Source organism: Saccoglossus kowalevskii, chromosome 2 (assembly GCF_978046115.1).
Source record: "Saccoglossus kowalevskii chromosome 2, keSacKowa6.1, whole genome shotgun sequence".
NCBI classification, from domain to species: Eukaryota; Metazoa; Hemichordata; class Enteropneusta; family Harrimaniidae; genus Saccoglossus; species Saccoglossus kowalevskii.
The window spans coordinates 15,403,864-15,425,934 of record NC_140642.1 but is presented as its reverse complement, the minus strand read 5'-3'; the positions used below and the strand labels follow the sequence as shown (position 1 = coordinate 15,425,934).

Here is a 22,071-nt window from a genome sequence, read left to right as displayed (position 1 = left end):
TCAAATCCCTCTGCTGCGGACCATGTTCTTTTATGACATGGAAAATGACGGTAGTATTTTAGCAAAGGCTAATCGATAAAAATAAGTTTCAGTCAGTGAATTGACTGATAGCGCCGGGGTCAACATAATGTCGAGTCCTGTTATCAGTGACTGGTGTTACAAATATGCCACGGAGTAGATCGACTTTCATTCATGGTGAATTTTAACTCTGCCACGAGTAATTCACACTGCCACAAAAGGAACAGTATACAACGAGATAAACAATTGTTTTTGCGTCATTGCTCGATGTTATATATGTCTAGGCGCCATCCCATACACGCAGGTCGAAATTCAGGTAACGCTTTCAACTAGAAACCCTGTTAGATATCCCTGTTTGTGAGTGTTCATGTTTTAGACAACATAAATATACAAATACACCAACATCTGTTGTTTATCATCTACGTGGGAGGTCTATTTCACTTTGGGAACACATATGACGTCAGTTCAGACTGGCATTCACGAGTGTGCTTTGGAGTAATACACATCACTCATATCAAACACCGATGATATTCGCGAAGACTATTTTTACTCGTACGGTAGTCATGTCACGTAATTTAAAAGATTTCTCGTATGTGGATCTACAATCATCGAATACTTTGATTCCAAGCCATGTGTGACTAATACGTTCTTTATTACTCGTTGTGTAGATATCGATGAGATGACCCTTTCACGAAAAGTCAAACTTGTCCTACCACCATTGAATCTTTGGCAAGAAGGCAAGGAATACGAAAATCCCTACGTAAACTGATTCCGTGTGATGATTATTTATGTCAAAAGTTATTCTGTGAAACGATCAGGTAAATATATATATATTTAATCAACCAACTTTGCATACTTTGCATGCTTCACATTTTACCGGATTCAATCCATCTCTTTTACCGGGTGACTCATACTTTTAAATTTCCAACACATAACTTATACCCTGTTTATATAACTATCGGTTTTCAATATTATTCTCTCTCTCTCTTTTTTTTCTTCTACGACAGATTAGAGTGATGGAATAAAAAAAAAGTGTACAGATTGCTTGACTCATTGGTATGAAGTAAGAAAATATAAAAAATTAACAACATATATATATATAGAATGAATTATTTTTTATTGTTCACTGTTTATTATTATTGACTTTTCTCATTTCTCGTTTATGTACTCGTATTTTTCGAAGCGTTAAAAATAAATTGAACCACGCCACACATTTACACATTATGTACGTATTTTTCGAGGTGTTAACAAGGAAATATTGAATCACGCAAAACATTTTAATATGCTACGCAACTATTTTTTTTACTCACATCGTATGTTTGTTTCGTGGCTCAAGCACACCATAAATGTATACTCCATGTCAATATTTCATTCTTGTTTACTTCTTTTGTGCAATAAACTCCGTCCAAAATGCCGTGTACTTATTAGCGTGTGTGTGTGAGCGCCCTCTACGATTCATTCTGAAAAATCCTTCGTGACGCCCATGCTCGTCCAATTAAAAAATAATTAAAAAATCAAATTACAAAATAATTTAAAAATAATTAAAAAAAATGATGGTAATTTATGCAAATGTATTCACGATGACCTCGGCACGACCTGGTATTCAAATTTATTTTATGTAATCACAATCCTCGGGGGGGCGGACATCCGGGCATTTTTTACCACCTGGCAACCCTCGCGGTGAAAACAAAGACCAAAAACTCGCAGAAAACGGTACTTTGCGGTGGTTGTTGAGAGTCCCTTGAACAGCGTAACAAGATTAGCCCTACGTGTGTAACATATATGAATTTGGTTGTTCAGGATTACTTCAAAGTTGAGTTTGTGTTGTTTTCTCGAGTTTTCACCGGTTCCACCGGCGTTCCACAACAGCGCGCACAAAGCCCATAGAAATACGTGGTACAGTGGTGCGCGTCTTAGCAACGTAGAACGTATGTGACGTAGCTCCGCCCCCCGAGGATATCTCATTGTGATGTCCTCCTCTTGCAAATTAATTCCTTTACGGCCATGGTCACTCATTTATGCTAATGTATGCACGTATTCCTATTGTGACGTCATCTTTTGTGCTAATCTATGCGCGGTCTCCCATTGTGACGTCATCCCACTCCCGTATGACGTCATCGCATCCCATTATGAACAGTGCCCTCACGGTCGTACCTATAGTCCATCCTTAACTACTCTGGTAGCGTTTAGTAGTTTATAAATAAATAAACGCTGCTCGGACTGATAAATATGATATATAGAAGATAATATTTGGTAATCGTAGTCTGGTAGCGTTTAAGTTTGCTGCTCAGTTCGCGCCACATTAAATTCTTGTCTTCAATTTTGGTGTTCATAGTTATAGAATTTCAATCAAGTTCTCGATTTCTCTTCGTCTGCGTGTTGCAATTTCTCAAGTAACTTTTGAAAATGTCCAGTCTGGGATCAACTGACTGTCTCTACGTTTACGAATTTCATTTTTCTCCCATTCGCTAATCATGATAAATTTGTGTTTTGCGATTCCATCGCTGATATCTTCAGATTCGCGTTTGCGGCTATCGTCACTGCCATTGCACATACAAATATAAACATGGCCATTCGTGGGTTTAGTTATCATCATTGTTCGTATGTCTCCTGAAAATAAGTGTGCCATACTAAATGAACAAAGAATGCGCCAAGCAAGTTTCAATGATGAACAGTTGTTTCCTGGAAAGTCGTGAAAAGTAACGTCAGAGATTCGGTGATATTTCGCTAGATTTTTTTTCTTGATTGTACTGCAAGAATAGCAGGAGTATTGCAATACCAGATAACCATTTTATATGCCTGTAAGTCCGAATCTGGAAATAATACACTTCCCACACGATGCTAATCGGGTGCATACAATGTTGTATTAATTCACCGTCATCCGGGTACTGTGTTCCGCCCTCTAGTGGTGCTCTGGCGAAACCCAATAACTAGAAAGTCGGGAATTGTATATACATGTAATAGTATTTTGTGTTGGTTAATTCGTTGGTCGAAAAACGCCCCACATTTAAATTATTCCCTGTGGCTATTTGAACGTCTGAATAAAAAAAAATGGAGTACTCTGTAGTACTGGTTATTTTGGTCATCCTAGAAAGTCATACTTTACAAAGTTTCCGTGGAAACAACTTGACATTTTCCGTTCAGTAAACGGTAGTGCTTTTAATGTTTTGGAATTCAGAAACATACCTAAGTAAGCCTAAACCATTCCAAATAGTATGGTCCAAATCAAAATTTGATATGGCGGTGTCTTCTAAAAACATGGCATCAAAATGATTTCTGTTTATTTATTTACTGTTGTAGATCCTGAGAACTAGCCACTGAATATGATATGGGGAATAAATGGTATTCTGAACAAGCTTTATTAATTATTGCTGGCAATATCCCAATATGAATTGGGAGCAAACCGTGACACCAAATCTAGTCGTTGTATTGTTATGCTTCTAAAATAAATTTTGCAAATGTCTTGAAACAGATTCAAATATAAGGATATGGATTATAAAATATTAGGATGAAATAGTGTCCAACAAATTAGATTGTATATGGTAAATTCATTTTAAAGAATTCAGTGAAAATATTATAAAATAAAATGAATTAAATAGAAATTATATGTGTATTTTTGTATGTGGAAACCCCTGGGGGCTACTTCCATAGAAGTGCAATACGGGTATGTGCCGCCCAACTGGTGTGTCATTTCACGTTTTTTTTTGTTTAGAAGTGGGTGTTCATTTATCAATGTTTTGGTTTGGAAGTGTGTAGCATTTATTTACTTTTTCACAGGCCCTTATATTCAAAGCCAGATACCGGAAAAGGCTAAATAAAATGCGTCGCCCGAATGCGCTCACTGGTCGCGAAAGTTGTGAGCTAGGTGTTTTTTTTCACTGAAAATACTTGTGTTTAGAAGTGGGTATATAAATAGAAAAAATGGTTTAGAAGTGAGTATGGTTTACGAGAGGTGGGCTACACACCCTTGCCCAATTAATGTGGAAGTACCCCCCCCCCCCGGGGGTGGAAACTTGGCTGGCCCACTCAAAAATATAAAGTTGTGATGTCTGCAGTTCTTTGTTTTTTTTTGTTTTTTTACTTGTGAAAACAAATGGTATTTTAAAGACTGCAAACAATAAAACACAGTGCAAGGCTAGTTCACCAACATGTCTCTTCTCTTGCTTGAATGTGAAAGTACATGGTTTAGTGACTAACTCTTATTTTATATATATATATTAGAATTTCTTTTATTTGGGAAGGTTCTTCTATAAAAATAGAACCAAAGAGACTGAACAAAGCTATCTGTCGCGTGTTTAAAAACAGCGGTCTAAAGATCACGATCGAAGCAAACAAGAAAATCGTAAACTTCGTTGATGTCACGCTAAACCTCATTGAAAGTTCGTGCAGTCCCTTCATAAAGCCTAATGCCAACTTGGTATATGTACACAAGGGGAGTAATCACCCACCCGCCATTACAAAGAATATCTCGGCCGGGATTAACAAGCGTCTTTCTTCAATATCGTCAGATAAGAAGATGTTTGACATCGCGGCACCACCCTACCAAATAGCTCTACGCGAAAGCGGCTACAAACACCAATTAAAGTTTGCCCCCCCCCCCCCCCACGGAGAAGAGTAAAAAAACCGGCCGCGTAGCAACGTCTTTTGGTTTAACCTCAGACCACTAAGGTTGAACCTCAGACTAGTAATACAAGTATTACTATACAAACTCGACAGCACTGTTTACAATAGTAACACAAGTATTACTAGTCTGAGGTTCAACCCTTTCCTACCTGGAACAATCTCAAGAAAATATTTAACAGAAATACAATCAAAGTCAGCTATAGCTGTGTAAACAACATCAAAGATACCATCAACAATAAAAACAAACACCAACTGGCGACCGAAAGTAACACTGCCACTGACGAAACGAAAGCCAAACAAGTTATGCAATTGCCAGAAAAAACAGGTCCACTAGACGGGAAGTGTTTAGACATACACACCAGCGAAACGTACGTCGGATCACCGTCCCTCAACACTGGTGTTGAGGGACGGTCCTCAAATGCAAAAGAACTAAGTAAACACGTCTGGTCACTCAAAGAAAAAGATATTGATAATAAAATAGAATGGCAAACGATGCCATTTTTTGTTTGAAGGAAAAAGTTATCATAATTTTTAGACCCCTCCACTCCACACTAAACAAAAGAAATGAACTCGTGTCATCATGCCGACACAGATTAAAAGCTCTAATATGTAACAATTAAACTTTCTATTTAATTTTAATTAATACGTTAATTTGCGAAGCTTATAATGTATGCTCTTTGGTGCAGTGAATTATTAAACATAAAGCTCATGAGTGAGGTACTTGTACCTTACGAAACAGTGCTGTCGAGTTTCAATATTCATGTAGTTGTGTATTAATTCCTCTATTACCGTATTTATACTTTGTATTGAGCACTTTTGTTTTGGAATAATCGACTCCCACATCTATATATAATATATATAATATCAAAACAATATGACTTGCGGTTTTCAACAAGAAGTCGAAAATATCACTTTTTACCAAAAATTAAAAAATATTCATCAAAATTAGAGAATTGAAGATATCATGAAATCAACAAATCTAAACGAGGTCTAGCCAAGGCACATATACACCAAGTATCAAAGCAATCGGGCTTGTAGTTTTCAAGAACTCAAAAAAGTTGACGCGGACGACCGACAAACACTTCGTTCAACAAAGTCGTCAGTGAAGCTAAATATACTGCTCTCATAGAGCTGGATGATAACAACAGCGCACCAAACCACTGCCCTGTCTTGTAGCGCCATCGTCGGAATATTGAAAACTTTTGTTTTGTTTATCACTTTTTGTCACTAGAGAGCGCTGTTCTAAAAATATAATTTCCGGTTTTATCTAACGTCCAAATTCAGAAATCATAACAAGGTCATTTTCGACGTCGCTGTTCCTCTCTGGCATTTGCGTGCTGTGAATTAGAAGTGTTGTACTACAGGCCGTATATTGTTCGTAAGTTTGCTTAACAAGAAAATGTCATTTGTGTCAGAATGTGTAATATTATGTCGTTTCAGTAACCTGCAGTGTTGCAGCGCTGTAATTTTTGAAAACGTATGTGTGATGAAACCGTCGAAATATTGCACACTACAGACCAGAGACGTCACAGCACCTATTAACGCCACTACTACAGTGGAAAGAACGTATGATGTATTACAGTTCTTTGGGAAGTGTGTTTGTATATTTAAATTTTTTTAAACACTGACTTGGACGTTTTTTTCGGACATCATCCCACCATGTACGTACCAACATGGAGGTAAAAAGAGAGCTCCATGGTACCAATGACCAGATGAACCACGTGATTCGCACGAGTAAACAAGGTCTATCAGCTAATGGTTCTTCATAAATTCTAATGAAGGCCAATTACACGAAATAACAAGTTATATATATTGAATTATTACCATGAGTGTGAAGACAGCCGGCGTATGGTTTGATTCTTGAATGATTTACATACGATTGAAATAATTTACACAAATGTGTATATAAAGCAATTTTTGTGCAGGAAAAATAGGGATTACTGTAAAATGACTAATTTTCACTTGGCTTAAATTTCGCTGATTTATCATTTCAGGCATATTCAGTGGGATTTAAATTCACGGTTTTATCATTTAGATATGTGTTCTATGCTAAATTTTACATATTCACTGGGTTTTAATTTAGGGCATTTTCCAGTCAGCGAAATAAGCAAAATTAAAACAAAGTGAATAATTAATCCTTTCACAGGTGGTTCCATGTAGAGGATGCCTTCGCAAATTTTAAAAATGATCTACTGTTCTATCATGGACTGCGGATCCAAAAGAAGTTCAATAACTTATTCTTTTGGAGAAAATTATGGTTATAAATTACTTTAGTTCCACAGTCTTGCTCACATTGGAAATTACATGGGCTAGCTCAAACCATGGAGCTAAAAAAAGATTTTTTTAGCTCCATGCTCAAACTGTCATATGTAATCAACAAAGCATGTTAATTATTAAGATATGGCAATTGACCCTGTACACACAGGAAGTTCTCATTATGCAAATTATGTAAGCTTGTTTACTTATACTTGTTTGGTGTTGAATAAATCAGTTCTTAGTAGTACCGTAAAATCTGTATTAGAAGCCGCATCCCCAATAGAAGCCGCACCCATTCTTTTTGAACAATTGAGACCCAAAAATTCACCAGGTCGCATATGTGTAGATGCATTAATAGAAGCCGCATCTCCTCTGTTGCATTGTACCATTTTAATAGAAGCCGCGGCTTTTAATACAGATTTTACAGTAGTAGCTAAAAACAATGTCTTTGTCAGTTACCCAGTACTAAACATGACACAAACAAGTATAAAACAGTAATAGAAATACACAAGAAATGTATAAATATGTTTAAAAAAACATGAATTATATGTGAAAAATATAGTCTCAAATTATCACCAGTCAGTGCTAAAAAAACAAATAAAATCTTTGAAACAAGAACATTGACCATGTTTTTATTTATATTTATATTTATTGCCTTTTGACCTTCCTGGCATTAGCAGATTTGTCAAGGAACTGTCATGCGCACGATGAAAGTATTTATAACCTTGTTTTCCATGGAAAATAATAAATTGATCCCTATTTTTCTGCACGAAAATATGTTGCGTTGGCTGAAATTGTTATATATCAACATTTGAGTTAATTATAGGTATTTCAATGGAAGTATCAATCGTACAAGAATCAAACTGTATGCTGTCTTCACAGCTGTTTGGCTTTGCTTATGAGTTTATTCTCTTCGTAGGAGTGAGTCACCAGTCAGTATTCCTAGAATGGAAGTTCAGACTGTGGATGATGATGGTAAGTTATTATCTGTCGACTTTGTTGAATGGAGCTTATCATATGAGTGATTGCATGTCGCTCGTGTCAACTTTCTATGTTTTCGACTTCTTCTTGAAAATTACAATTCTTATTGCTTTGATACTTGGTGTATATGTACCTTGGACAGACCTCTCTTTTTGTTTAGTTCGTGATGATATCTTCAATTCTCTAATTTTGATGAATATTGTCATTTTTGGTAAAAAGTGATATTTTCGACGTCTTGTTAAAAAACGCAAGTCCAATTGAATTTGATACTATACATATAGATACCTCAGGTAGACCTGTCTCAGATTTGTTCATTTTCTAATGATATCTTCAGTTCTTTAATGGAGATGTGCATTGCTAACAGCAAAGCTATTTCAGCCAAGAGGCTGCATGTTATATCATGTTATTATTTGATGTTTAGGGCCACAATCATGATTTTGTGCTTTCATGTATTTATGCATCTATGTGTGAGTAACTATCCACATGTCATTGATAAACTTTCCATGTAAGATTAGAGGACTTACTGTAAAATACTTTATTTTCGCTTGGAATTTATTTTCGCTATTTTCGCTGAAGGGATGATTCCGTGAAAATAAAATCCAGCAAATATACTTTTTTTCCTATATTTCACATTAAACTCGTCAAAAATCAGTGAAAATAAATTCCATACAAAAATGCCCAAAAAGTCTTTTCAGCGAAAATTAATTCCAGCGAAAATAAAGTATTCTACAGTACCTACATTCCATGTTTTGAAACACACTTTGATTAAAGCTGCATTGCTTTTTTTTTTTTATATCAGTTACATTACATTACTGATGAAATATTTTCTCTTTTCTCTATAAAAAGTAGAAAATTTATAATTTCTGTACAGATGTGATGAAATCAAATCAAACCTGCATGACTTTGTTTTTTAGCACTTTTTATTATTTTATTTACTGGCAGTCATTTTGTTTTAATTTATTCTGTTACAGAGCCATATCTCTGAAATAGCTTCACTGATCATGTTTAAACTCTTTAGATACATCATGTCAGTGATAGGCGTATTTATTCTTTTCATGATTCAATTGTCATATGGCGGCTATTTTAATGTTAAAATTACATCAAAATCAACCTTTTATGCTATTTCAGTCCCAAATCTATGTTATGCATGCACAGATATTGTTCTGACTTGATACATACATTGAACATAATGACTAGGCTACAGTAACAGCATGAAACAGCTTTACAGTTCTTCACTTTTCATTCTATACGCATTTAACTTTTTAATTAGGAAATGTTTTCCACCATTTTGATATACAAGCAAGGAATTTTGGGTAAAATATGACAACATAGCCAAAAATTTAAGAAAATGATTTCAAATTCTGAGTCTGCGTATAACTAATGTATATTATAAATACCGGTATATAAAAATTAGAATGTTGAAAAGACACCAAAAATAAACAAATTGACAAAAAGGTAAAATAAATGAAAATAATTATTTTGACAGTTTTTTTGTCCCCATTTTTCGGTTTACTGGTATAAGCTACTCTCATTGAATGATTGTATAAAATATATGAAAAATTGAGCATTGGTAAACAAATGTGCAACATGGCAACACAACTGAAAATATTCATATGTATGGTTGTCATTATGCTATCATGTTCTAAACTTTTAATTATTTTGCTGGAAAATCAAGATTAACTACATATACTGATGAAATATCTAGAAAATTAAAAAGGGGTATTTAAAAAACAATCATTAGGCAAAAAAAAAATTGTTTTGTTGCCCTCAGCGACCGACCGAAAAATATGAAATATTGGTTAGCGTTTTTTTTCCCATATACCTCGGCTATTTACGATACCCTTAGTTTTTATGAGTTTACAAAAAAATAAAATCCGACCGACCGACCCAATTTTTCAATTTCCCGACTTGAGGGCAACATAAGCTGTTGCTTTTTTTGGCATTATAATGCATTTGTGGAGCAGAATGTTGCATATATTACCGTATGGTTGTTTCAAGTTCCGATTCAAAATGGCCGACTCATTTCAGCTTTATGTGTTGACTTATTTCACTTTTGTCCATTTCATGTCAGTGACACGACATAACTTGTTTTATTTCATTTTCCTCATCATTGTAACTTACATCCACGTATGTACTACCTTTTACACAAATAAAGGATTATTTTTTCTTTGTCAGGAATGAACTTTTGAAAACTGTAAATTATCTTGTGGTGAGTTATGTGTAGAACCTGAGTATTTGTATATAATCAAATACTGCCATTACACATTGATTATTTCTGTAAACAACTATGTGTTTAACCCTCTTTTTTCAATACTGTTTTTTTTCCTTCTAGTTATCTGCTTGTCAGATGATGATTGTGATGAGAGTATCATTTTCATTGAAGAGGTTTCTGGCACATCTAAGAAGCAGTGGGATGATCCTATAAAAAGCAAAATGAAGCCAGTCACACCAATTGAAACATTGAAACAAAATACTCCCAGTTGTTCACTACATAACCGCAAGATGACAATGATGCCCAGTCATGATTTGGTGGTAGAAGTTGGTAACACATCAAAGCAACATTCTGTGCAATGTATGGGAGTACCAACATCAATGAAACAAACATCATCAATTGAACAAACGCACAGTTTTCCTCTACACAAGAACATGGTGACGAAATCTCCTGTTCACAATTTAATGGAGGTCGATAACACATCAAAGTCAGCCAACCAACTTTCACTAGTAACGCAAACTAAAACTCGTTTAGTACACAGTGAGAGCAATATGGAGTCATCCAGTCAACATTCCAATAACACACTTATTGAAACCAACAAGTCTTTTATTCAGAATGCTGAGTTGGAGATATGTGTGCCTGGATCATTGAAGAAACGGTCTGTCAAAGTTAAAAATAACCCTCCGTCATCAGAAAAAGTACTTTGTTCATTCAATGAATCAAGTTTGGTGACAGAATTATCGTCCAAGCTTTCTGTACAAACTGTGGCTGAGAAGCAAGTTCAGACTCAAAAAACTTTGCCCAGTTGTCCTGTTGAGCTAACTAGACAAAAGTGTCCTTTTATTGGCTGTAGATTTACATGTATACAGAAGCTATTTCCAGAAACCATGGTGATGCACCTTCAGCAGGCTAACCATACACAATTGAACTTTACTGGAATCTTTGAATTTGCTAACAAGTTATCAGCGAATGAAGGTGAGTAACTGACTACAAACCCAAACGTTATTTTGATGGTTAATCTTGGTTTTAAGGTAGCTACACTATATGCATGTATACCATACTTATATATACAAAATATTCCATTTTTGCAGTATTTTGGTAAAAACCAGAGGCAAAACGTAACATTTTGGACTGCATACTTTTCAAAGTGCTAAATATATGCATCTTTTTAACTTGCACGCTATATTTTGACTAATTCAAAGTGTATTTAAAGGTATTCACAAACACATGTTAGTGCTTTATCTGTATTTTAGATGTATGTTCATATAAGCTGTTATAGAATTTAGTTTGAATTGCGGAAAACCTGCAACCTGTATGTTGTCTAAACAAGTTTTCATAAAAAAAAATTCTTAATGCTGAAAAATCTCTAACAAGCTCTGTGGTCATTACGCCCTTACTTTTTCAACTTAGTGCCCAAGGTACTCAGATCCAAAAATTATGTGTTTTAGGGAGTGGGTGATCAGCTGAGGACTCCCATTGAAAAAGTATGCAAATGCCAATTTTAGTTAACCATTTGCCAAATTGAGGATATATTACATCGCTTTGGGGGAAATAAAATGGCTAAGTTAGTTCTACAACACTTTTGCTATTAAGAAACAAAAATGGTCGCAAAAACTAATATTGATTACATAACACCAAAATATCGCATGTGTTTGATGGTATGCAAATGCAATTTCTGCCTGGATGTTTTCTAACACTATTTCACCTGCAACAATGTCAGTTAGCTTGATTGTCAAGTCTGGTATTAACAAATCAGAATGTTATATTGTACCATGTAAATTCTTTGGTATTCTGGTAACGCAATGCAGAAATAAATTAATCAACGTGACGTACATTCTGTTGGAATTAATTTTGGCGAAATATAACAGCATGATTTTTTTAAAAAGTAAACTGAATATAGAGTTATGTATTTGCCATCTTTAGCGGTTGTTGACAAGTCATTGTTATAGTTTTACGCTAGGTTAACATAGTCTACAGATTTACGACGGTTAATAATCCATACTATATTGTATCAATTTGATTACCGGTGTTCAGAAATGTCAAATTTTGATCAAAGACAGTCAAGTTGGGGCATTTTTGGAGGGTAATAATAATAATAATAATAATAACTTTATTGCATCCTTAGAATTACAAATGTTCTATTGGTTTACAGCAATAAATATATAAGTGATTAAAAAAATCAAAGTACGATAACGTAAAAAATAGAAAAAAAGAGTCAAAGTATTATATCCAAAAAAAGCTCATTTCTTAAAATAAATGATTTATGTAAAAATTCCCCTAAAAGTTTTATTATATTTCTGTCATTACTTTTCATTAAATATGTGAATTTTTGCAGGTTGGTAATGATTTCTTTGGGGAATAAAATATTGGAAATAAAATCATTTCTATCTGTTTGATATCGTGGGCAAACTAAAAGAAAGTGTAATTCGTCTTCGATCTCCTGTAATGGGCATTGTTTGAATTTAGCCAAACATGACCCCAAAAACAGAAAATATGTCCCAAATGTAGAGGGTTGTGCATGAGTGCCAAGTTGGACAAGTATGGTAATCTTTGTCTTTTCTCTTCTAGATAGATCACAAATTTGCCTGGACTGTGGAGATGTTTTCCTAACTGACCTTGAAGCTAAAAGTCATCCACTGTGTTCAAACCAACAGAAGGTGTCTCTGAGTACAGTAATGTGTTTTGCATGTCCATCATGCTTTCTTCTTTACCCTAGTTTCACACAGTGTTTTCAACACATGGATTTCACCAAACACGGACACCATGTTTTTCCTTTGATAGGTAAGTTAAATGAAGAGTATAATTTATCGTACTCGACCGCGTTAGCGCCCATGCCCGGGCAAGCGCCCACCCCCCACTTTTGCGCAATTTTTATATTTGGGGTCACATTCGGTAAAGCGCCCACCCCTTCAAAATGCAACTAATTTAAAACTTGGTCTTGCGTAACGAATCTTGGTAACCGTTTTTATATGATAGAGCGTGGATATCGACCGCTGTGAACATGTTGTGAATGCGTAGAACACGGTAACCGTGCGTAAACTACGCTTCGACAATGACCTGTTAATACAAGTAAAATGCGGTAAATATTTCATGCCATATTCAGTTTACCTCTCAAAAATGGCTAGTTACTAGTTTTTTGGAAAAACCATGTCGTTTATTTGCTGAAATCAATTCCAACAGATCGTACTTCGACATCGATAATTCACTTCCGCATTGCGTTACCGGAAAGTCTTCGGGAATTTCCGAAGAATTGCGTCAGTACAACACAGCATTGTGATTGGTTAATAACCAACTTGACCCATTAGGTCAAAGGACGCCGCTGCAGGTGAAATCTGCAAATGCATCATGGCGGAAAGTGAGACTTTGCGTACGATCCAACACCTTCGTCAGTGGAGATAATATGACAATTTTGACTTCGACTGTGTTCCAACAGACTCAAATGTTTTTAATTTCGTAAATTCTGGTGGTACGTAATAAATATTGTAATAAAATGTGCATATTTTTTGTGATCATTTCTGTTTCTTCGTTGTGAAAATCAATGACGACTCAACTAATTTCGTAATTTGATTTCCCTCAAAGACGTAATCTGTCGCTTGATGAATCAAATTTTTCATTTGCACTCTTTTTCGAGGGGGGTGCTCGGGTAAGCGCCCACCCCTAAAAAATCGTGATTTTCTGAGTTGAGGCCCCTGGGCGCTAACGCGGTCGAGTACGGTACCTACTAACTAGTCGCATACTAGTATTAGCAGTTGCAAAAAGTGTATATACGACCATGTAATTGTGATTGATTCATTTGGTGTGTCATTTGACAACTAACTGTCAGTGTGTCAGTTTTCATATCCATATCATAGCTGTTTTAAATTATATTGATTATGTGCAGTGTTCATTGTTGGAACAAAGTTTACTCATTCTTGCTAGTCCCTATAATAATAATAATATTCTATTAGCTTTTAAAACTATTTTATTAAAAAACCTAAATTTGACTGTAATTTAGGTACAAGAAAAGATTGGAATATTCCAAAAATGATACTTAAATTAAAATACAGTATTTAAAATTTGAAAATAAAGCACTGATGTCACGGATGATAGCGCTTTTTGTTAGCAATGGTTGTTTATTCAATGATTATTTTTAATTGTATTAAAACTTCAGGTCAGGAAATGAGATTATGATAAACTTATAATTTAGGCATGCTCCGTGGTGTGAGACCTTTATGGAATATTGTAAAGGTTTTCAATGGCTGTGCATACATGAATCCTAGGCTGTCGAATCTCCGTACCTCTGTTTTGGAGTACTGAAGATTTTAGCTAGGCCAGTGAATGATTTGTTTGAAGACACACTTGTTTGTGTTAATGTTTACAAGATTGTTCTACCATTTGTGCTTGCAGGTGATAGTGAGAGTACAGTTGTACCATTACCAATTCAAGAAAAGTGTTATGATGCCATTATGGACATAATCTTAGAAAAGAATGTCACTGGTTTTATCTGTGTTGAATGCAACCAAGGATTTGATCTGAAGGACAAAACTGAAATGAACACTCATATTTTAGGGTAAGGCTACCATGTAATTTACATGTACATCCCTAGAGCCGCACTATCACGTTACAGAGTTAGTTTTTAGACCCCCTTATATACATGCTTATTGAGGATATGTGTTTGTAAAAAAAAAAAAGTTCAGTTCCTTCACACTATAAGCGGCCATACATGTGAGTAATGGGTGTCACCGCCATGTGAGATATGGAGAAACATACTTGACTGACTTGTACCTTTCTACCCAAACACTTTGTCAAGAATTAATTTACAATAAATCACAGGTTGTTAGTTGCTACGAATGTTATGTTGGCCGTCAGTTTTCACTGAGAATGCTAGAAAAGCGACTATTATTTCTTATTTCTGGTTTCCTTCTGTCCACTCCCCTTTATGTCTCTAACATATTCTCAGAAATTCTGCAGCAGATATCAATAAAACTTGGCAGGTTGATGAACAAGTCTCTGTTGAATATGCACATAATTTTTTTTTCCAAATCTGAAAAGATTTCCATCCAAAATTACCGCTCCCTACTGCGCTGACCATGCTCCATGCACCATGCACCATGCACTGACAGAGCAACTGAGCATACACAGAATAAATAATTGGGTTAGATAATGAAAACAAAATCTTGAAAAAAGTGGTCAGAAATGTTGTTGTATATTATATCTTTAAACTGTAAAAAATGATTTCCAATATCACTTTGATGGGAATTATAGTGGTGATACTGAAACAAACCCAGGTCCTGGTAATATACAAAGACCTGAATTAACAAAGAAGTCAAGTTGTTATAACAGATAAATAAAGGTTTACTCAGATTTATGAATGCAGTTTCTTGAGCATGTATGAGACATAGTTTATTTGAACTCATGGAAGTTTTCAGTTATCTATACAATACTAGATTAAGGGAAATCTCTTTATGATGAGTTGTTCCCACATAAAGTACATATTAATTCACCTGTTTTCAGATGTTCCATGTATTATTTTAACATGAGAATTTCATAATTAAGGTAGAGATGCAGGTTCTTGGGCACTTAGGAGTGAATTTTTTTTTTGCTTTTTATTATCCAAACAGTCTTGGCTATAGACTGTTAAAATTTTGTTGAATTGTGAATAGTTGAACATACTCAAAAGACGATTTTAAAATATAGATAACAGGTGCAGACATTCTCTCTTTTGAATGCTTAGCAAGATTTAGCAAGGCTGTACATAAATAATAAAAAAGAAACATGGCGAAAAAAAGAAATGACGGGATCTCCATATTATGCACTATATTTAACTTTTTACAAAATGATAATACATGTACATTTAAATTTGGAATTATTACAGCCATTTTAATTATGAGCATTAGCAAACTTCTTACTGAGTGAATTGTTATGCAAATTAGCAATTATCTCAGCTTCTTTTCAGTGCACATCCCAGAACTTTAAAAAAAATAGCTCCTAGACGTTTTGACCTTTTGTTTTGAAATTTTCACGAATTATTGACAATGTGTTTATCTTCAAAACGCCGTCAGGGCATTGTTTTTGGTTGAACAGTGTTACAACAATCGTACAGACAACTTGCCTGGGTGTTAATTTATGCATAAACTTGAAGTAGTGAAATTTGAACTGCTGCCCTGCAAAATTGACAGCTGGTACACAGTTTTCAAGATGGCACTTTCTTCATAGTAAAAAGATGTACCCGTAAACAAATTTTGACAGGAAACAGAAGTATTGTTGAGAAGCTATTTTTTTATAAATCACTTTTGACCAAAAAAGCACATTTTTGTGCATATTTCAAACTACAGTGTCCATAAAAAAAATACTAACAAAATTTTAAAATTCATACAATAAGCTTTCCGAAAATATATAGTTTTGTGGACAAGGGAGGTCATCTTGGTTTCGTAATTAACTAATTAAAATACCTGTCAGGTAAACTGCATTTCTAACTTAAGTGATGGGGACTGTGACATTCATATCTTGTTATAACTGTCAAGCGACTAGAATATCTTCCAACTACAGATGGTCATGTTATTTCACCTTGATTGATTTCCTATACTGGTAGTTCGATATCGCTAATTCAAAACTCACCTTGAACCAAATAATTGTCAGTTACCTGCAGCCCAGTGATTCTCACATAATCCATAACAATTTGTGTGAAGTAATGAGCAGTGTACTTATTCAGTTAATTGCAGCACACTATTGTACAAAATCAAAGATGCCATGGACTAAAACTAAACACATGTTTGCATGCATGCATGTAAGATCACTGATACCGTTAACTTTTAATACAGTTGAACTTTTTATTGGCAATAAAATGTGATTTGATACAACTTGAAACTGAAAATAATCAGCTCTTAATATGTCACTCTGAATATTGCTTAGCAACATGGACGTAGTAGTATTCTAAATACCATTGTATACCAAATATTAAGAGACGGTTATTTTTTTTTGCCATTATGCTTTGATTGTAAAATTCTAAATGGCAGAGAGACTTTAGTCCCCACACCAATTGTAATTTTGTATAAATGCGGATAATCTGAAAGTATGATATCAAGCACTTATTTCTGGGTTTGATTATAAATGTACTATTGCCTGATATATCTACTATCAACTGTTTGTTTGTAGATGCAAAGCACGGTTTATACCAAACCCGTCTGGTAGTATGACATCCATATTAGACACTCTGGTCCTTTCACCATGGATGTGTTTCCACTGCGGTACTACTTTGACTAAAAGTCAGATGAACACTCATAATGATGTGTGCCCAAAGAATAATCCACAGGTAAAAACTCTAATACATAGTGCTATATACATTGTAGTGTGTAAGGAGTCACTTGGTGTCTTCTACATTTGTATATGACCAGTTTTTAGAATGTTTAATACATAGTGATTCTATTTGATAAATAGTGGAGCAGAATCGATTTTTCTGTCCAAAATTTAGGTTTGCACACTTTTTTTTTTGTTAGTTTTGGAACAAATTAACATATTTTTTATTAGCTACAGATCAAAATTTTTGAAAAAATCTGAAATATATTGTGGGTGTTGTTTAGTGATATCTGAGGGAATTAACCGTTCTATTTAAAGGGAGAAACTGAGCGTGTTACACAGCAGTATGATAAAAATCTGAAATATATTGTGGGTGTTGTTTAGTGATATCTGAGGGAATTAACCGTTCTATTTAAAGGGAGGAACTGAGCGTGTTACACAGCAGTATGATAAAAATTACCATAATTGTAAAACGAGAAGTATTCGCTGAGTTTAATTTTCAGGTGATTTGATTTGGCAGATAAATTCAATAGTCTTTAATTTATTGGTTTGTGAAAGAAACAATACAATTTTTTGTTTCAGATTTGTGCACATAGACTGCTGCTTTAATGCTCATTTGTTAATTTAAAACCATTATCTGATATTTATTCTGAAAGATGCTTTGCAATGTAATGTTTCTGCACTTACCTAATAATACATTGAAGCATAAAGCTACTAAGATTTATTTGTTCTACATTCCAGCAACCATTGTGGACAAAATGCACTACAATTAAGGATCTCCTTGTCACCTGCAACAAGTTACTTTCACAACACAGTTATCTGCAGACACAAAAGAAGAGACAATGTGAAGAGGAGAACTCATCCTCCAAGAAACGTAGATTAGAAATGCCATGTATGGAGACGCCACCTCTGAGCAGTGCTTTCCAAGATAAAACTGTAAATAAAAAAGGCCTTGATATCAAAGTGACATTGAACAACAAAACCAGTCAAGCTGCGGCTCTGAAGACTGCAAATCCACAACTTCCTTCCACTAGTATTCCCTTAACAAGTTTCAGCATTCATAGGAGAAGAAACAGAAATAATAACAACAGTAAAAGTGTGTATGGAAATAAGAAACCATTACCTAGTCTTCCCCCTTATCCCGCCGGTTTGGGATATCATTTTCAGGCTCAGAAAAATGTGCCAGGAAATTTTAACTTTAATAATCGCACAGTGAACCCATTTCTATGTTTTGGTGGAATGCAGACTACAGCTTTGTATGGTTCTAGTAACAGATATGCAAGACCTTTTGGTACCAGAGCTTATCACTCCAGTAGTACCAGCAAGCCTGCAACTCTGTCTGTTCCTGGATCTCTCGGCAAGTGTGATGTCAACCAAAATATCGCCAGTGCTTCTGTTCCTTCACAGGAAGTTCTTGGGACAGTTTCCAGTCATAAGAACAGTAATTCTTCAACACCCACTAACTGGATTGGACCATCAATGAAATTTTTGGAATCAATGGCCCAGATTATTTTGGTGGATCTTGATAATTGGCCAAGTTTCTTCAGTCGACTCATGGCACCACTGCCTGACAAAACATTTGTTTGGGGTTTCCATGCTCAGAAAACTAACTGGTACCAACCACGTAACTGTATGGCTTTTGATAAGATCTGTCAACAGGGATGCTTTCAGCTTCATCCACAGAGTGGTAATACTAAGGATGCAGCAGATTTTGCACTTTGTATGCAGGTATGTTATTTTAGGTTTAGGATTGGTTAGTAGTAATGTTCTTATGGATCCCAATAAGGAAAAAATAAATGTAAAACATAAACATGTCATGTAATATACAAGTGACACATCATGCAATATACAAGTGACACATCACATAATATACGAGTACTGTGACACATCACATAATATACGAGTACTGTAACACATCAAGTAATATACAAGTAACACATCACATAATATACAAGTACCGTAACACATCAAGTAATACATCAAGTAATATACCAAGTAATATACAAGTGACACATCACATAATATACAAGTACTGTAACACATCAAGTAATATATAAGTAACACATCACATAATATACAAGTAATACATCAAGTAATATACAAGTGACACGTCATATAATATAGAAGTGACAAATCACATAATATACAAGTACTGTAATACATCAAGTAATATACAAATGACATATCACATAGTATACAAGTATGTAACACATCAATATACAAGTAATACATCAAGTAATGTACAAGTGACACATCACATAAATATACAAGTGACGCGTCATGTAATATAAAAGTAATACATCAAGTAATATACAGGTAACACATCACATAATGTACAAGTGACGCGTCATGTAATATAAAAGTAATACATCAAGTAATATACAGGTGACACATCACATAATATACAAGTGACGCGTCATGTAATATAAAAGTAATACATCAAGTAATATACAGGTGACACATCACATAATATAATATACAAGTACCGTAACACATCAAGTTATATATAAGTAATACATCAAGGAATATACAGGTAACACATCACATCACATAATATAATATACAAGTACCGTAACACATGCAATATACAAGTAATACATCAAGTAATATACAAGTGATACATAACATAATATTCAAATGACACATCAGGTAACACATCACATAATATATAAGTAACTCATCTAGTAATATACAATTAACACATCAAGTAATAAAAGTATTGATGTTGAAAAATTACAAGAATTTAAGGAAGGAGACAATCTGATTAGAATATTGCTATGTCTATTGCTACCTTTTGAGTATAATTTATCACTTTCTTTTATTATTTTTGTCATTTTTTATTGTGAAAGCCTGTCACACGTAGATCTGACCCAACCCCTTCATTCAGGTCTTGCTATATCTATCACCCAATCAATGGACACATCTTCCATCCACATTAACTAACTGATCTCAAGATGTTTCTTAGCATATTTGCCATATCCAAGGTCTTTTATAATTTCTGTTAACCATCATAGTTCAAGTCATATTTGGGATGTTGTTTTTTTCTCTCTTGTAGTTGAATACACTCTATACACTGCTTACATGTCCCTGTCCAATTTTACATCATAGTATACATATATATTGTCTCTGTTTTTATATCTGTTTTTTTCTTTCTCTTACAGGCAGGTAGATTAGATGGACGACTGCCAATACATATTCCATTCTCTATTTTATCTGGAGATAAGGCATTCTTTGAGTTAAAGAAACAGCTAGAAAATGGCAAGAGAAAATGTCATATATTAAACCCACATGATAGAAGCCTAGCCAGGGATATGTTTTATGCTGTTATAGCTAGTATAACAGAGAGTTGAATCATAGTTTTACCAGTTTATTATAGGAGGCACTATGGTTTGTTGAACAATATTTCTTTCTGTCTTTTATTACACAAAGTTGATGTAAAATCACGTCAGTTGTTTCTGTTTTTATTGATGCTTTCTCGAACATGAACATACTGATTTAAGGACAATATGCAATATTTTCTTTTTGTGGCACAGTAACTTTTTCTAATTTTTCTGTCAGTATTTTGTAAATTAAAAAAAAAAAAATTAAAATAATTTGTGTGAACTTGACACTGAATAAATTACATAAAAAATTCAGCATTAAAGTTGCATTGTCGGTAAAACTAAGCCAAAAATTAAATGTAAAAGAGTGTTTGTTTCCTGATAGAAATCTGATGGACAGCTCTGTTTATTTGTTGTTTTCACTACAATAAATCCAGTCATGCATTGCTGTTCACATTTTTCTTTGAGTGTTCACTAAACAAAACTAGCCTAGGAAGTATGCAGTGTTTGCAGTTCATTCAGACATAGTAGTAACTTTAGTTAAATAGTTCTGTAAATTGAAAAAGGGTAACATCTGGTGTGCATCATATTGAATATTACTTTTGTAATAAAGTTCATCTTCAATCCGCGAAAAGAGAATTGTATGTATGATGATCATGACGACGACGACGCTGGAAACTTGATCTACAAAAAAAAATCAAACTGCTTGATGTATGGCACATGGTTGTACGCGTACTACTCAACTTATCAAAAGCTTCAAACTACATTTTGCTGACAATACTTTGAAACAACATTTAACATGTAACTTGTTCTCTTGATATAATAATTTAATGTTGTTGCCTTGTAGAATAGTTGCATTTAATAAATATAGTTTTCTCAGTAATAATGTCATTTTCATTCATTATCAAAAAAAATTTTCTTCTCTTGATTCATAAAGCTAGGGATGGATTTTGAAGCTTCCTCATGTAACCAGTCTTTGCTGTTTATAATAAAATGCTAATTTTGACAACCTCTTGAAAACTACCAGCTCAATTGCTTTTATACTTGGTATCAAATTGAGCTGGCTGTCTCTTGTAGGACAGCAGAGCTATTTTGGCCTTGACTAAGATACCACTTATATACTCCATATTTACAGTCTCATTAATATACACAACCGTGATATCTTGGGCACTGTTACAAGTCGGGAATGGCTATTCAATGCTATATTGATGATGCACGATTTTGCATGCAATAAATCAAATTTTTGGTTTTTGTGAATTTGAGATATGCTTCTAATAAAATAAAATGCTGTGTGTCTACCTTTTTCAATCACAATGGATGCCTAATCAAATTCGGCTTAATTATTCATGATATTGAATGCTTTCTAAATGTATTTTGCTTGTTTAA

At 34.3% G+C, this 22,071-nt stretch overlaps 1 protein-coding gene across 1 annotated transcript; it reads left to right on the top strand.

The window, feature by feature from the left end:
* Positions 1-5,885: 5,885 nt before the first annotated feature.
* Positions 5,886-21,705, top strand: LOC102808880 (uncharacterized). Its single transcript, XM_085492016.1, has 8 exons — positions 5,886-6,019; positions 7,817-7,872; positions 10,211-11,065; positions 12,659-12,871; positions 14,477-14,639; positions 17,225-17,381; positions 18,107-19,093; positions 20,527-21,705. The coding sequence occupies exons 2-8, from the start codon at positions 7,845-7,847 to the stop codon at positions 20,713-20,715; spliced, it is 2,592 nt and encodes an 863-aa protein (XP_085348142.1). The 5' UTR covers positions 5,886-6,019; positions 7,817-7,844; the 3' UTR covers positions 20,716-21,705.
* Positions 21,706-22,071: the final 366 nt, after the last annotated feature.

Bases quoted from the DNA above. Each gene is read 5' to 3' on its own strand.
- LOC102808880 (XM_085492016.1), top strand. From the start codon at position 7,845: ATGGAAGTTCAGACTGTGGATGATGATG. The intron at 11,066-12,658 runs GTGAGTAACTGA...TTTCTCTTCTAG, and splicing joins CAAGTTATCAGCGAATGAAG to ATAGATCACAAATTTGCCTG. The intron at 19,094-20,526 runs GTATGTTATTTT...TTTCTCTTACAG, and splicing joins ATTTTGCACTTTGTATGCAG to GCAGGTAGATTAGATGGACG.